Source organism: Anopheles coustani, chromosome 2 (genome assembly GCF_943734705.1).
Source record: "Anopheles coustani chromosome 2, idAnoCousDA_361_x.2, whole genome shotgun sequence".
NCBI classification, from domain to species: Eukaryota; Metazoa; Arthropoda; class Insecta; order Diptera; family Culicidae; genus Anopheles; species Anopheles coustani.
Genome location: NC_071289.1, coordinates 80,466,719 through 80,481,463, shown reverse-complemented (window position 1 = coordinate 80,481,463; position 14,745 = coordinate 80,466,719). Strand labels below are relative to the sequence as shown.

At 46.1% G+C, this 14,745-nt stretch overlaps 6 protein-coding genes across 8 annotated transcripts in view; 2 read left to right on the top strand and 4 right to left on the bottom strand.

The window, feature by feature from the left end:
- Positions 1-18: 18 nt before the first annotated feature.
- Positions 19-3,235, bottom strand: LOC131263175 (phosphatidylserine lipase ABHD16A). Its single transcript, XM_058265336.1, has 9 exons — positions 2,824-3,235; positions 2,682-2,735; positions 2,287-2,600; positions 2,072-2,211; positions 1,747-2,000; positions 1,315-1,664; positions 1,102-1,241; positions 880-1,016; positions 19-804 (listed from the first exon to the last, which is right to left on the bottom strand). Exons 1-9 carry the CDS (start codon positions 2,881-2,883, stop codon positions 694-696), a joined length of 1,560 nt encoding a protein of 519 aa, XP_058121319.1. The 5' UTR covers positions 2,884-3,235; the 3' UTR covers positions 19-693.
- A 357-nt stretch (positions 3,236-3,592) lies between these two features.
- LOC131263491 (uncharacterized) lies at positions 3,593-4,837 on the top strand. Its single transcript, XM_058265696.1, has 2 exons — positions 3,593-3,817; positions 3,892-4,837. Exons 1-2 carry the CDS (start codon positions 3,686-3,688, stop codon positions 4,744-4,746), a joined length of 987 nt encoding a protein of 328 aa, XP_058121679.1. The 5' UTR covers positions 3,593-3,685; the 3' UTR covers positions 4,747-4,837.
- A 122-nt stretch (positions 4,838-4,959) lies between these two features.
- LOC131261966 (NF-X1-type zinc finger protein NFXL1) lies at positions 4,960-8,165 on the top strand. Its single transcript, XM_058263846.1, has 5 exons — positions 4,960-5,518; positions 5,580-6,032; positions 6,105-6,763; positions 6,838-7,594; positions 7,667-8,165. Exons 1-5 carry the CDS (start codon positions 5,033-5,035, stop codon positions 8,075-8,077), a joined length of 2,766 nt encoding a protein of 921 aa, XP_058119829.1. The 5' UTR covers positions 4,960-5,032; the 3' UTR covers positions 8,078-8,165.
- Positions 8,166-8,213: 48 nt separating this feature from the next.
- On the bottom strand, positions 8,214-9,681 carry LOC131265131 (uncharacterized). The gene is made up of 4 exons (XM_058267393.1): positions 9,637-9,681; positions 9,278-9,563; positions 8,691-9,213; positions 8,214-8,622 (listed from the first exon to the last, which is right to left on the bottom strand). Exons 1-4 carry the CDS (start codon positions 9,679-9,681, stop codon positions 8,214-8,216), a joined length of 1,263 nt encoding a protein of 420 aa, XP_058123376.1.
- A 366-nt stretch (positions 9,682-10,047) lies between these two features.
- On the bottom strand, positions 10,048-11,444 carry LOC131265419 (solute carrier family 66 member 3). Its single transcript, XM_058267679.1, has 4 exons — positions 11,334-11,444; positions 10,754-11,223; positions 10,574-10,694; positions 10,048-10,498 (listed from the first exon to the last, which is right to left on the bottom strand). Exons 2-4 carry the CDS (start codon positions 11,141-11,143, stop codon positions 10,371-10,373), a joined length of 639 nt encoding a protein of 212 aa, XP_058123662.1. The 5' UTR covers positions 11,144-11,223; positions 11,334-11,444; the 3' UTR covers positions 10,048-10,370.
- Positions 11,445-13,107: 1,663 nt separating this feature from the next.
- Positions 13,108-14,745, bottom strand: part of LOC131266475 (F-box/WD repeat-containing protein 7) — a 30,142-nt gene continuing 28,504 nt past the window's right edge. For all 3 annotated transcript variants that reach the window (XM_058269019.1, XM_058269020.1, XM_058269021.1), the window contains exon 11: positions 13,108-14,665. In XM_058269019.1, the coding sequence (XP_058125002.1) occupies positions 14,554-14,665 (112 nt within the window). In that variant the 3' untranslated portion in view covers positions 13,108-14,553. The remainder of the gene's footprint in view (positions 14,666-14,745) is intronic.

The window sequence follows — 14,745 nt, the reverse complement described above, 5'->3', positions numbered from 1 at the left end:
AACAATTAAGAACGAAGCAGCCATGCTTTACCAGTAATAAATACTTTACGATGTGAGGTTTTATTTTGTTTCCACCCTTTGGGTATTACACTATATTGTTATAGTTTCATCTTGCAAATAGGAAAATATTCCTTACTCAGTTGAACTATCCCTACACCAGAAGTATTCCGACCGACCTGCCTCCATTCCATCGTCTCACTGTAATACCACTTCCAGTATACATATACGAAAAGAATGTAGTAATTTTTAATATTTTTGTAGTCATAAAGACTAATGACTCATTGTTTCAATTTGCCCCTCGATTCTTTTGTAAGGTTAATAAATATCAAAGGAATTTTCTATGTCGCACTAACATCCATGGTAGTATGCCATTAAAAGCACTAACATCCCACATTGGATGTGTTTCATTAAATTTAAGACTTCACGAGTAGCTATAGTAGCGTTTTAATGTAGAATGTAGCCATTTCTTGCCGATAAACTACACACCACACAGATATACAGCGAATGAAAAACTCAAAACAAACCAACTGTTTCCCCTTACCTATGCACGACGGAACAAACCAAAGTCGAAGCGGAATCCGATGTACAGTTTTAAAAACCACCATGTCATAAAATATAGCACACGGATGTAGTGCGAAGTTTGGTCGAATATAAAGCGTCTTTCTTATGAGCGATAGAGAGAGGGGAAGAGATTTAGGTGAATACGTAATCCGTCTCGGATGGAATTTCCCACGGCGTCTGGAAGAATTCCTCCGGCAAGGGTGTGCAGTGCGTCGATTTAAAGTCCGACAAATGTTTCTTTATCTGCAACGGGAAGAATAGGGACCGAAATTGAGTATTGTTGCGTTTCCAAAGCAAAAGATATGAAAGAATTATTACCAGGAACTTGACCATCGTGTTGCGTTGCTCACTGGAAAATTCAGCACCGATCTCAATCGGATAGCTCCGGCTGGTACCATTGTTACCGTTGTCGGTAAGGTAGGACATTAGCAGCGAAATACAAAGATCATCCGGGACTGAAAAATCAAAGACAATCGTTTAACATACCTATTTCGTACAAGAATGGAATGAATTTTGCGTTTGAAATTGAATTGCGTTTACCATTCTTGATAAAATCAATCGGCTTCGATAGCAGCTCCTTGGCGAAGGCTTCCTGTTCTGGCTTGAAAATGTTGGGGAAGCGATACTTGAGCATATTGATCAGCAGGTAATTTCCTCGATTGGTGCCGAGGTTAGCATCTCTGTAGAGGGACGGAAGGAAGGTACAATATTTATTGTTGTCGACTCTAGTCGAAGGTATCCAGTAAAACTTACTCTGAGCAAATGATTTCATCCTCCGTGCGACGAATCAACAGCACCGGCCCATTGTATCGCGTGATCAGTTCCGTATTGTTCAGATTCACGTAGTCCCGAATGGCAATCTTTACAATGTTTGATATACGCTCCGGCATCCGGGGTAGGGCCAGTTGCAGCACGTCGTCGAAAGTCGCATCCAAAACCACTCCTTTCACTTCCGGATACTGCGAGGCGGCGTAAAGCGTCGAATAACCACCGATGCTCCACCCGTAGAGGATGATATTTTCCGGCTTGAAACCGAGCTCCCTAATAGCGAACTGCATCACGGCGTCGATGGCGTTCTGATCTTGATCCGGATACGGACGACCCTGGAATGGTCCACAGTGAACATCCGTTTGAGCAACCAGGAATCGGTAGGCATGCGATAATAGAGAGGTCAATTTTACATACGCTACTTCCTGCGAATCCAGGATGGTTCCAACCCAGCACGGAATACTTCAAATCAAGCGGTGTGGACATGATGCCGATTTCGTAAAAACTTGCATTTCCCTCCGAGCAAATGACTAACGTTTTACCGTTCGTGCTCTTATGACGGTTGTCGATAATGATTGTATCGATTTCATTACCGTCAGCGGTCTTCACTTTGTTCCGTTGTCCGCTACACTGGGTGACCAACTTCGTGCGCCCTTCGATGAGCATAGGTTCTGCGTTGGAGGAATAGATAATCATGTACGACATTAAATTGAACGCTAAGAAAATCATCGGCTATGCATACCAACGTAATTTTGCAGCAATCTAACCGAGCCTGGGTAAATCATTCTGATTCCAAATGTATGGATAGCTACGTAAGCTGCTACTTGACAGGGTAAGGAGGAGATCCAGAAGTTCTTGTTACGCTGAGCGATCGTTTTACGACTGAAAGGGACATACATCGTTAAAATCAGGTTTCATTAAATTTTTCATTGGAATATTCTGCACTCTAACACGAACCTTCCTCCTTTGACGGTGTAATCAATTGGCCACTGGTTGAAATCGAAATCGTACCGCCGAAGGGCCGTCTTTGGTTCGCCACAGCGGTCACTGTTGCGACGGGCGTTTTCAAGCGTTTCCGCAAACCGCACATAAACCATATTCATTGAGCGCCCCAGGCCACGCATACACAATGATACGGCCACCAGCAGTCCGATTCCGGTTGTCACCTTCGCGAACGTTCCCACGGACTCGGCCACGAAATATCCTCTTCGGTACAGGATGGAAACTAGGAAGGGTGAAGTGTAGTAGCTGAAACTCCACATCAGGTTCAACTGTGAGAATAATGAAGGAATATTTATCGATTATTACACTTTCGATTATTTTTCACGTCGTTAAATTTTCGTAACACTAACAGCTGTCAGCAGCTGGTCTCCATATTTCTCCAGTGGCCCGGGCTCATAATGCTCCTAGTATCGAAACGAATGGCACAAAAGTAAATTCAATTAATTAGTCATTCTTGTCTCGTGTGACAGGGCCAGATTAAATGATAATTACCCTTGATCCTTCGTAATCCTTGAACAGTTTTGGAGTGAAAATGTACTTGTGGAATGGCATATTTGCGAAATCGAAATAGTTTTCCCGCAATCTAAACTGGTCACAGCTATGGGTACGTCGTCAGCAAATTTTACCACATGGAACGTATGCGCACAACTTTCTCGCTCGTTAACACGACACGGTGGAAAGGACACCGTTGCTTAGAGGATATCTTGTCCACTGCGCCACCAAATGTGGCTCGCCTTGGGCACCTGCTGATCGAGATTTTGTTCAATGTGTGTACAACCGTGAACTGTAGCGGTCGCCGGAAGCTTTCTGACGAAATGGTTTGAGCCGATTAACCGATGACCGATTCAGTAGTAATGTGCCATGCAGACTGCGCTACCACTTATCTAACAAAACAGAGAGTGCGGAAGAAACTGCTGTTTGTTGCTTTCATTCGTGTTTTTTTCTACTGTTATGATTAAAAAAATGGCAATCTTGTGAATGACATTTCTTCGACGAACTAAGAATTACCGATTCTGAAGGGCTACATAAAATTAATATTTTTTGAATGTTTAGTACAATCTAATCTACACGAAGTTATATGCTTTGATAAATAAGCAATATTTCTTATGATTTAAGTGTTTTTATCTGAATTTTCATGATAAATGGTAAGTAAACTAAACGAACATTCAAATTCACAGCGGCATAGCTGTACGTAGCAACCTTGTTTGTGTGACAGCTGTCAAAAAGAGTCGTTATTTCAATCGCCTCTATTTCCAAACCGCCAAAGGAACACATCCCACTTCATTCAACAGCCGTCAGTAGAAATCGCAGTCGATTATTTGGTACCGTGTGAACTAATTTTGCGTGGTTTGAAATGGGCGCCTTAAACAGTAAGATATCGCCATCCTCGGAAATACTGCCGACCATCGAGCAAGGTGAAGGGCCATTTATAGATCCACGTTCACCGACGCTCAACATCAACAGAAGTCCAATCCATCAGCAGGAGGTAAGTACAAGCAAAATGCGTCATTTCCATTGTTTCCACATTTCATTCGTCCCTTTTTATTTGATTATCCTAAGGGTATTGCTACGCGTGCTACAATTACAAAGGGCAAAAACCTTGCGACGGAACTAACGGAAATGGATCCGTCCTTCCACCTACATACGCCGATTAACCTCCTGCCGAAGCGTTTCCAATCGATCATCGACCCCCGTTCACCGAGCACATTCACCAGGACACCGCTGGTAGTAGATCCGGCTTCGCCAGCTATCGATAGCAATGATAGTAGCTTAACGACCGTTGTTTCCTCGCTTGCATATGAAGACAGTATCATCCAGGAGGAGGACAACATGGATGCCTCATTTAAAGACTGTGAATCTCAACTGCCAGGAATATGCAACCTACAAATTGAGTACGACGATTCGGCTCCGATCATCGAACCGAAGGACGAAGCCAACGAGGACACCGTTTTTGAGGACGCGTTAGTGGTTCCTTTTGCAGGCTATGATCCTCGCTCACCGTCAATCGCTATTGCTCGAACCCCCATGGTCCTTGTGCACGATGATGCCGAAACGGACGAAGCGAACAACGAACAGCAGGTAGAGAGTGTGTTGAAACTAACGGCGCACACAAAGGAAATTACGGAAAGTCAACAGTGCACTCCGCCGCAGGGTATTCAGGGTAGCGCTGTACGGGGCGAGCAAACGCCTAAAAAAGATAACATTACCCCGAAGGCAGGTAACCGTACCCCGCTTGGGTGCGTTACTAACACAGGAGGAATTCGTAAAATAGCACTCTTGGGCCAAATGAAGAAAACTATTGGCAGCGATGAGCAAAAGCTACTCTCACTTACCAGCAATTCCAGCAGCGCGGAATCAAACGTATCGTCGAAAAACATTAACCGCTCACGCATTCCCAAATTGCGACTGTCATAATCATTTCTCACTCGATTTTTCTGTAATTTTATTTTTTAATTATGTTTTACTACGTAGACAAATAAATACGATGGACTTCTCAAAACGATAATTCTAATTTTATATGGTTGATTTAAAATTGGGTTTAATCGTTGCTGTTGAAAATGTTCTTCGTATTATTTTCACCGGGAGTTTCGGCTTCGCGCACGTCATTCGCAATCTTTCCACGTAAAAGCAACATAGCAGGCACCGGTAGAAACATTTGATTATCTGAACCAGAGGAGGACTTTTGAGCGACTGCAATAAAATGGCCAACCGCAACCGTAAGTTTGCGCCAAAGGAACAAAATGTGTGGAAAGTGCCTGTAGAACCGAATGGGCCAGCTGCCAGTGCTGGTGGTGGAGGTGATGGCGTAAAGAACAAACCCCAAAAACCCGCAAAAACAGCTAGCCCAGCTGATGATAACGCCGTTAGTGGTTCGAAAATCCCTGTCTCCAGAACGGCGACCAGCATGATAAAGAAATCGCAGGAAAAGTTCAACCAAGTGCAACGGCAACATGCTGAAACGGCTCGGAAGTATGCCACCGAGTACGTATCGAGTGACGAGGACGACGACGGAACCACGGGTGGTGCCTCCGATGCGTCGACACAGGCCATTCTGGGGGACGTGCTGAAAAATTACCATGGGATCGATGCGGACGTGGGCAGAACGCAGGAGTATTTGCAGAACTTGCTCGAATCACGTAACGCCGTATGCCTGATCTGCATCGAGACGGTGAAGCGCGCGGATAAGGTAGGAAGAGGCGGAATGCAGTCCCGATTTCGTAACGCTCCAGCATGGGTTCTATTTTCAGATTTGGTCGTGTCACTCGTGCTACACATTCTTTCACCTCATGTGCATCCAACGCTGGGCAAACGATAGTATGTCGATGAAGCGGATAAACCATGAGCAGCAGGAAGGCTATTACAACAACCGGGGGGAATACATCCCTAAGCCGGTCCTTTCGGTGCACTGGGATTGTCCGAAATGCCGCAAGGAATACCAGCCGCAAGATATTCCGCGCCATTACGAATGTTTCTGCCGGAAGGAGCAGAATCCGTCCGCTCACCCATGGTTGATTCCGCACTCGTGCGGTGAACCGTGCGAGAAAAATTTAAACCCCGAATGTGGTCACACTTGCCGACTCCTCTGCCATCCGGGACCGTGTCCTCCATGTCCGCAAACGATCAGTGTATCGTGCCGTTGTGGCAGCTCTGCTTTAAAAACCATACGCTGCTCACAAAAGTCATGGACGTGCGTGAAAAAGGTAAATGTTGGAATCTGTCAGCCATAGCGCGGGTGTCATAGTAGGCAATGAATGTTTCTTTTTCTTTTCCAGTGTACTCGTAAGCTGAGCTGTGGAATACACGAGTGTGGCGCACAGTGTCACGAGCCCGGCAAATGTCCGCCGTGCAAAAACCGCAGCAAGCAGCAGTGTCTCTGTGGAGCAAAAACCAAGGAAGTTAACTGCCACGAATCGCGCTGGCAGTGTGGAACGGTTTGCAATAAACCGTTTCCGTGCAGCATTCACAAGTGCGAGCTCAAGTGTCACGATGGACCGTGTGGAGAGTGTCCTCTCGGGTTGCCACGGTCGTGTCCCTGTGGTAAGACGGAAACGCGTGCCGCATCCTGCTCGGAGCGCATAGGTACGTGTGGCGACACGTGCCAGAAGGTGCTCGAGTGCGGACAACATCACTGCACGGAACGTTGCCACCAGGGACCGTGCGGAAGCTGTCTGGTGCTGGTTGGCAAAGTGTGTCGCTGTGGGGCCACGACGAAGGAGGTGGGCTGCCACCGTGAGGCAACCTGCGAGAGCAAGTGTAAGAAAGTGCGCACCTGTGGAAAGCATCCCTGCAACCGGAAGTGCTGCGATGGGCAGTGTCCGGAATGCGATAAGGTGTGTGGAAAGACGCTCCCGTGCGGAAAGCACAAATGTACCTCACTCTGCCACCAGGGACTGTGCTATCCGTGCAACCAAAAGTCGGCTGTTAAATGTCGGTTAGTATTGTGCCACGTGGAAAATGGCCGCAACATAAGATAAAACTTTTACACAATTTACCCAAATATTTCAGTTGCGGCGGAACATCCATCGAGGTGCAGTGCGGGCGCGAGAAAAAGGCAAACGCACCAAAGTGTAAATTGCCCTGTCGGATTCACTCCAAGTGTCATCATCAGAATCCGCACGACTGCCACCAGGGCGAGTGCCCACCGTGCACACAATTGTGCGGACAACCGAACGACACAACCAACTGCGAGCATCCTTGTGAGGCCCGGTGCCATGCGGCCGTAAAAGTAGTAACCAAAGACAAAAACTTTAAACCTGTCGGACCGTGGGATGTGCCACAGGAAGTGGTGGAAATCAAAACGCTCCCGCATCCACCCTGTCCCGTGAAGGTGCCGGTAATGTGTCTGGGTGGGCACGAAACGGCCGACTGGCCATGCTCTAACTCAAAACCGTCCTCGTGTGGACGCGCCTGTGGCAGGAAGCTTCGATGCGGGCTGCACCAGTGTCCACTCATCTGTCATAAAGTTACCCACCGTGCGAGCACGACGCAAGATTCACGATGCGAAGCGTGTACGGCAGGTTGCGCCATTCCACGGCCAACCGGATGTGTTCATCCATGTCAGCGCGCTTGTCACAATCCACCGTGCAATCCGTGCCAGGTTGCTATCAAGACAAATTGCTATTGCGGTCTTACGCAGGTGTTTTACAAATGTCACGAGTTCTATCCTCCGGACTTGGATGGGAAGGAGAAGGGAGAGCTGGTGGAAGCGTTGAAGCAACGTCGGGCGTCCGTAATGAGCTGTGGACAAAAGTGCATCAAAAATGTATGTTTGCAATTATTGTCCGCTTCACAACATTCTAAAACATTCGATCGAATGACACTATTTTATTTCCAGCTTCCTTGTGGCCACCGGTGCTCTGCCACCTGCCACCCAGGACGATGCCCAAATCCGGAGCTGTGCGCAAAGAAGGTTAAAATCACTTGCAAATGTGGCCATCGTAAGGCGGAAGTTAATTGCAACGCCGCAAGGGTCACTCCAACTCTCGGTTGTGACGACCAGTGCACGTTGCTGCAGGAACGGAAACGGGCGGAGTTGGAGAAACAACAGGAGGAGGAGCGCGCCCGCCAAGCGATCGAAAACCAGAAAGAGCTGGAGGAGTATGAGCGCAAGTTTAACCGGCGGAAGCACCGCGAGCGGAAGCGTCAGGAAGTGGAGCAGGAAGAAGGTGGCCGTAGCTGGATGTATCTACTTCCGGTGGCTGTTGTGTTGATAGCTATAGCTGTATACTTTTTGATGCTACAGTAAATTTAGGTCCATTTTGTTATTTTCAAATAGGATTGCTGTGTGTTCCGTCAGAATGAATTGTGATAAATTACCTGAATGTGTGACGCTATTTCCATTTGTTTCATTATCTATTTGAGAACATGCCTCGAGGAGGGGTTTACTTAAGTTTCTTTGCCTTTGTTCCAGTGGAGGAATTTTTCTTTACAAATTCATACACCTTAAACCGCACATCGTAGTCGTAGTGTACTGTACGATGGATCATCGTAGCCAGGAACGTGATGACGATCAGCACAAACACGAACTCGGCTCGATGCTCAAACGGTGTGCCACAAATAGTATACCAGTACGATCCTTCCTTCGGTAGTTTTGGTAAGCAGTGAAAATCAAAGTCCTCCTTACGGAAGGAATCGAGGCACAGGAAGGTGCGCGGGTTCAGGCAATCGCCAATCGGTTGATGTCTTCCGGTCGAAGATGCTTCTTGCGGGTTTAAGAAAACTGCCACGACGAGGTAGAGCCAAAAGTGTCCCACTGCACACCCGGTTAGCACGTGATCGACGAAGCTTTGCCTTTAACGAATAGAATGGATAGATCTAATTAGTAGGCGGTATATTCGAGTTTCAATGTATTGGCTTACTTGAAAGGTAGCCTTCGATTACTTTTTCGATCAAATTTCCAAAAGATGGTTGCCACGCAGAGAAATACTCCTACGACGACAATCTTGTTCGAAATACCGAGCAACGTGTGCAAAGGATAATTGACAGCCAAGAACAGTGTCGAACCCAACGAAACCGAGAAGATAGCCGTTCCGATCGAAGCAGCCAGCTCCACCAGAATCGTACTCCGGGTGGCGAACGGGTCGCTCACAGTGGCCTGCGCTGGGCGACCATCGAACAACTTGCGAAGATGCCGGAACGCGTAGGAAAATGTGAAGGTACTACCGAAGAAGAACAGCAACAGCGTCCAGGGGGCAGAGTAGATCCGTTCGGCAAACATCTGCTCCGTGTCGTGCAGCGTCCAGTGCAAAAACTTCACGCTGACCATATCGAACGGTAGATCAAACAGGACGACCAGCAGCCCGACGGCAATGTGCTCGGACCACCGGCATTTCAGCTGCAGTTTTGAAACGGCCCAAAACGCTTGGTAGTAGAAGAAGGGATCTTAAAAGAGAAGCAGACTGTAGGAGATCCGGAACCGGACTGTGGCAAACGGTGGCTTACTTACACACGAAGAATATGAACGACGGAATCCGCTGGCCAAACAAGTCAATCACGGTCGGGGCGAACCAAATGGTTTCTCCGAATGGTGACAAATAGACGGCACTTTCTATCAGTACGCCGGCGAAAGTGCTCGCGAGCCACAGGAATGGCCATCGACCGCCACGGTGAAGTGCATGTGCTAGACAAACTAACGCTCCAACGGTGCAGTACACTTGGCTCGCCAGGTAACTCGGTTGCCGGCGAAACAACTCCACCGGATCATGGAAATTAACCATCCATCGGGGAAAATCCTGCACAGTAGAACCGGTGGAATCAATACTTTTTTAAAGGCGAATTATCCGTTTTAGAATGAAATAAGAAAACCTTTTGGAAAAGTTCAAACGTTCGTTCCTTGGTGAAATCGGCCATCTTAACACACGGTAGGCACGATAAGGACTACGCTTCGATTATACTTTGGTGGCTTGAGGGAACGTTTATCTGGTCGGTGGCTTGCATTGAAGCGGCCAAGGGTCGGGTTGTTTAATAAGATTATCTACGACACAACTACATGCCTGTCTACACAACTACATGTGTACATCCAGGAACATAGATTATGAATTAGTTTCATAATTTCTATCATAGAGAATGTGAATCTCTAAACCTTCGTTCGGTTTAAAAATTGAATTAATATTGTATTGTTAACAATACTAATTTACAAGCGATTTCTTTAGACGCCATAAAATAACACATTCCTTTTATGACATTTTCATTATCTTTGGAAAGAAAACACGTGTAGTTTTATTTATGTTCGTTCGTAATTAGTAGAATCTCGTGGGTCAATATAGTTAAAATTGTTCGATAAATATCCCTATCTGGTAACTGAAGCGTGCAAAAATGAGACGTAGCATCGCTTTGCAATCAATCATCAATGCCTCCTTCCGAAGGCAAGTCACTTCATTTGGTGCGTGTGTGATAAGCGTTTGGTTTGCGTTGAGACTTCCTTTCTCCACCGAATTCCGATCGAAGCAGCAAGCAGCTAGCGGCGGTGCCGGTTACGCTTGAGCAAATCGATTGTGCCGTCGTCGAAAACGACGCAAAGGGTGGTAGACGTTGGTTGGTTAGTCCTTCTTTGGTTTCTTGTAGTACCATGCGGCCAGCAGGACGGCCGAGCTGAGGAAGGTGGATATGCCAAAGTTGGCCAGCAGCATCTTGTCACCGGAGTCCAGCATGATGGTGTAGATGCGCGCTGTGGACATGGAGAGAGGAAAAGGGAATGTTTTTTTATTAGTCCTTATTGGAGGCTACTGGAGGTGCATCTTACTAGAGTTTGTGAACGCCGATATTCCCCACGTGAGCAAACTGACCGACTGCGAGTCCTTCGAGCGTAGGATGGCAATCAGCTGCATGACCTTACTCGTGGCACCGACCGGCGTGGTGAAGGGCTGGCAAAAGGAACAATTGAGTTAGAAAGTTGTCTATCTTTTTTGGAGGTTCTACATACCACCAGCATCATCAGAACCGAGGAAGGAATGATGGCGGTGGCGAAACCGAGAAACACCGCCACATAGATGCCGGACCACATGTACGCCCGTTGGCCAAGGAGCGACTCGTAGCGCAGCACGTAGTACACCAGGACGTACTCCTGGGCGAGCAGAATCGGATACTCCAGGTACGACAGGAAGGCGTACCCGTTGGTGTAGTTGTACAGCATCGTCACGGTGTAGCTGCACAATTCCATCAGCAGACCGTTCACGCTGAGTCCCTTGGCCGACTGCAGTTGCTGGACGGTTCGAATCTGCGGCACCTTCGAGATGAGGCATGACGCGATGGTGACGATCGACAGCAGATCCGCCAGCACGTACAGGAAACCACGCTCGTCGAGAAAAGCCATCCTGGAGCCTTGCACTTCTTTCGAACCGAAATGAAAAGATCAAAGTCGGCTGGGTAGAAAAATCAGCTGCTTCGATGCACCTAAAAATAGCGTTGATAGACAGTTGACAGTGGTTGCATCACAGTAAGTAGGAAAATTGGTGGAATCTACCACGCCTTAGAACAATTGACCAGGAACTGCATTTACTCACCCTTGTGATGAATGGCTGCGCTCTCGGGATTGGTAATCCCAAACCTACTGTTCTGCCGACGCCGACTGTCCGATGTTAGGAAACCCACTGGCTCGGACGCTAATTATCGACCTCTCGACATTTTTAGCGATAACAACACATAACGGCACAACGGCATCCGCGCGGCGAGGGCCGGACGAGAATACACACTTCGAGGTACGAAAGTCGGGGAGATTAAAAAATTAAACACATCCAGCCTTATGCCCCGTCAGCTGTGCCCCGCGTGTGTTAGCCTACTTGGCTGCCAAATTCAGCCGCATCTTCCTTCCTGCTCATCCGCGGATTTTTTATTGTTCATTGCAAAGCATACTGCTTTGTTCGTTCGCACCAACACCACCATAGAAACCGACAGCATAAAACGCGCGCATTGTTTACAATCGTGTGAAAAGTATGCTTCTGTTTAACAATACTGCTTGGTGGTGTGAGTATGTAGGAGCGCAGGGTGACATAGAGATGCACATGCGCATTAGGAGGGTTAAAGCATTGTTGTCAAAAAATGATTTAAAGTGCAACTGCAACGCACATTGCGATGCCATTCGAACTGGACATAGTTTTTAGAAAAGGGGGTTTTAACATTTTTAAATTTATTAAACGAAAAACGAAACATGTCATCTTTACTTCAATGTATGTGGCGAAAATTATCACAAGAATGTAAAAATAAAATATAACGGATGATTATACATCTCCAATCGAAACGGATACCATTTTAGCTGATTGCACCCTCAAATGCATACAACGATTTTCCACTCCACATCGCATCACGAAGGTTTCGGATCCCCAAACGACATTCAAAACTCGTTACACAAACGTTTATGATTCTCGCTAGTGTTTTTTTTGTGGTTGTTGTTGTTGTTGTGAGTGTTATTTAATTTCATTTTATCATTTTCTCTGAGTTTACGTGGAATACGTGTTCCGGAGTTGTGGTTTTGTTTTCTTATTTTTTTTCGCTACGATAAACTAAAGCACATGCACATAATAATAGAATCTCTACAACGTGAAGAAAACTTAAAGAATTAATTATTTCGCTTGGAAAGCAAACGAACAACACAATACACGCAGAAGAGACGCGTTGGGAGGCGCTAGTGAGTCGCGTCTAAACACTAAAACATTACAAAAGTACGCCTTTTCGAATTCCCCCTATGACCGACTTAATCCCGAAACGAGCATTATTTTTAAAAGAAACAGTTGAAATACACATAAGACCGAAAAATTAATAATAAGTAAACAAAAAAAAAAAAAAGATAAGGGAAAGAATAAAATAAACAAAACAAGGAGGAAAAGTATTGTTATTCCTACACGGCATGTTCTGTCGCTACGCTGGCAGTCTCAGGCCCGGGCGAGAGCACATAATTTGAACTGTTTGCATACATTCCTACCCTTTGCGTGTCGACTCAATCTGGTTGTGGTTGTGAGAATCGTCTGTTGTGCTTCGTTTCCGTGTGTACCTATGTTTATTCTTGCTAAATCTTTCCCTTAGCGTTACCGTTTATATATTTCGTTTCCGCCCGATGCCCGGAGCTTTTTTGCTGGCGGATAGATTTGTTACGAGAGTAAGCTGTTTGCATCTTCTTCGTTTTATTAGCCGTAGCATGCAATTGCCACCATTTCTAATACCTTCGTCCCATATATTGTATTGCTTCCTACACGCGCTTTCCCTCTCTCTCTCTCCTCTCCTCTCCTCTCTAACGCAAACACACGTTACGAATTGTTTCCTGTTTTTAATATTTTCTGCAGGCTACACTACAAACTAACATTACATAAAAATAAAGCATTGATCCATGGATCTTGGGTGTGCAATTATGAGTAATTTGTTGTTTTTTTTCTTTCTCGTTATTTCTTTACTGCCCTGCACGAGGAGTTTGTTGTGTGTTTGTTGCTTACAATAGTCCCGAAACGCAGCCTTGTGGCGGTGGAGGCGCGTGGTAAGTTGGTGGTTAAACGGTGCGAATTGACTAGTCGATAATACATCAGTGATCATGTGGAAAAAAAACCGATTGAAAAGAACATCGAACATAGTTCGCAGCGGCAACATATGGAATATTCAACGTAGTTGTGAAAGGACCTTCGTTGAACACTCTGACCATGTACTTTCGCACTTCTCAAATCAGACCAAACAGGATGGAATGAAGCGTAGACAAAATACCAATTGGAATTGGCAAACAGAAGTTCGATAGACTTTACGAAGAACACGCAGAAAAAAAAAACACATTAGCGCAAACGATATAGCGAGAACAAGTTCATGGTAGGATGATAACAAAAACTAACAATAAAGGTGGTGGTTTAAAAAATTTCAACAAGAGAACAGGAAACACGAACACGTAAAACAAACAATGAGTTTAAAACAAATTTTCAAAAAGGTTTAACTATAAAATTTCACTACATTATTTGCTACTAAAATATGTTTTAAATAGAAAAAGAAAATCCTTCGACAGAGTGCAGTTCCTCGGCCGACGGAACTAAGGACGGAGTGGTAAGTGCTAGTACGAATTATTGCAACTGGTTGCGGTGCGGTGGGACACCCGAGATGTTGTCCCGTTCACCTTTAAACTGAGTTGGGGTTACAGTTCCATGCAAATGGAAACCCATTGGTTTCTTCCGTCCCGAACGAGGCGAAAAAAGGAGTATTTTGCTTGCGGTTTGATGCTGCTGCATATGTTCGCCGTTCTCTTCGTGGCCTCTCCTCCTTTTTGTTATCCTTTCCCAACCATGTTCACCGAATATCTCAAACCATCATCATCCACCGGTGTATGTATGTGTGTTTGTGTGTGTGACTTGAACAGCGCTCGCGCGACCACAATCTACCTACACCTGCTGTCTTGCCCAACGCGGTACGGGCGGGCTTATTCTCGCTCCGGGATTTTATGCGCAACCACCCTTCTGCTTTGCGCACAGCAGAGCGCGAGAGAGAGAGTGCGAGTTTAACCTTTTTCGCTTCTATGTTTTATACTTATGAGTTAAATATTTTACCCTACTCGAGTGTGAGGAGTGTGTGATACGGAAAGTGGAAGGTTAGTAGGACGAAGGAAAGTGTAGTTGAAGGAAGGAAAAGACGTTACATAACCTTGACCAAAAGAGCTAAGCAACGCAGGGGGGGTTAAGGGTTGTTAGAGAAAACCTTTCTGGAGAAGAGTGGGGGAGGAATTGGTGTTGGTTGGTTGGTTGGTTGTGTTCACCTTAATAATTATGAGCATTTCAAGCAGGCACCTTCCACGTCGAAATCGAGTACCATCAGTTTGGTTTCTTCCGTGCCGTTGCGGGATCCAACGGCGCAAATAAGCTTTGTATCGTTCGCTCTAAAAGAGAAACAAAAGGGCATGGTTTAAATCACAGTGTTGGTTTTCGCTGGCTGTCCCCCTGAGAGGGACAGGAGGAC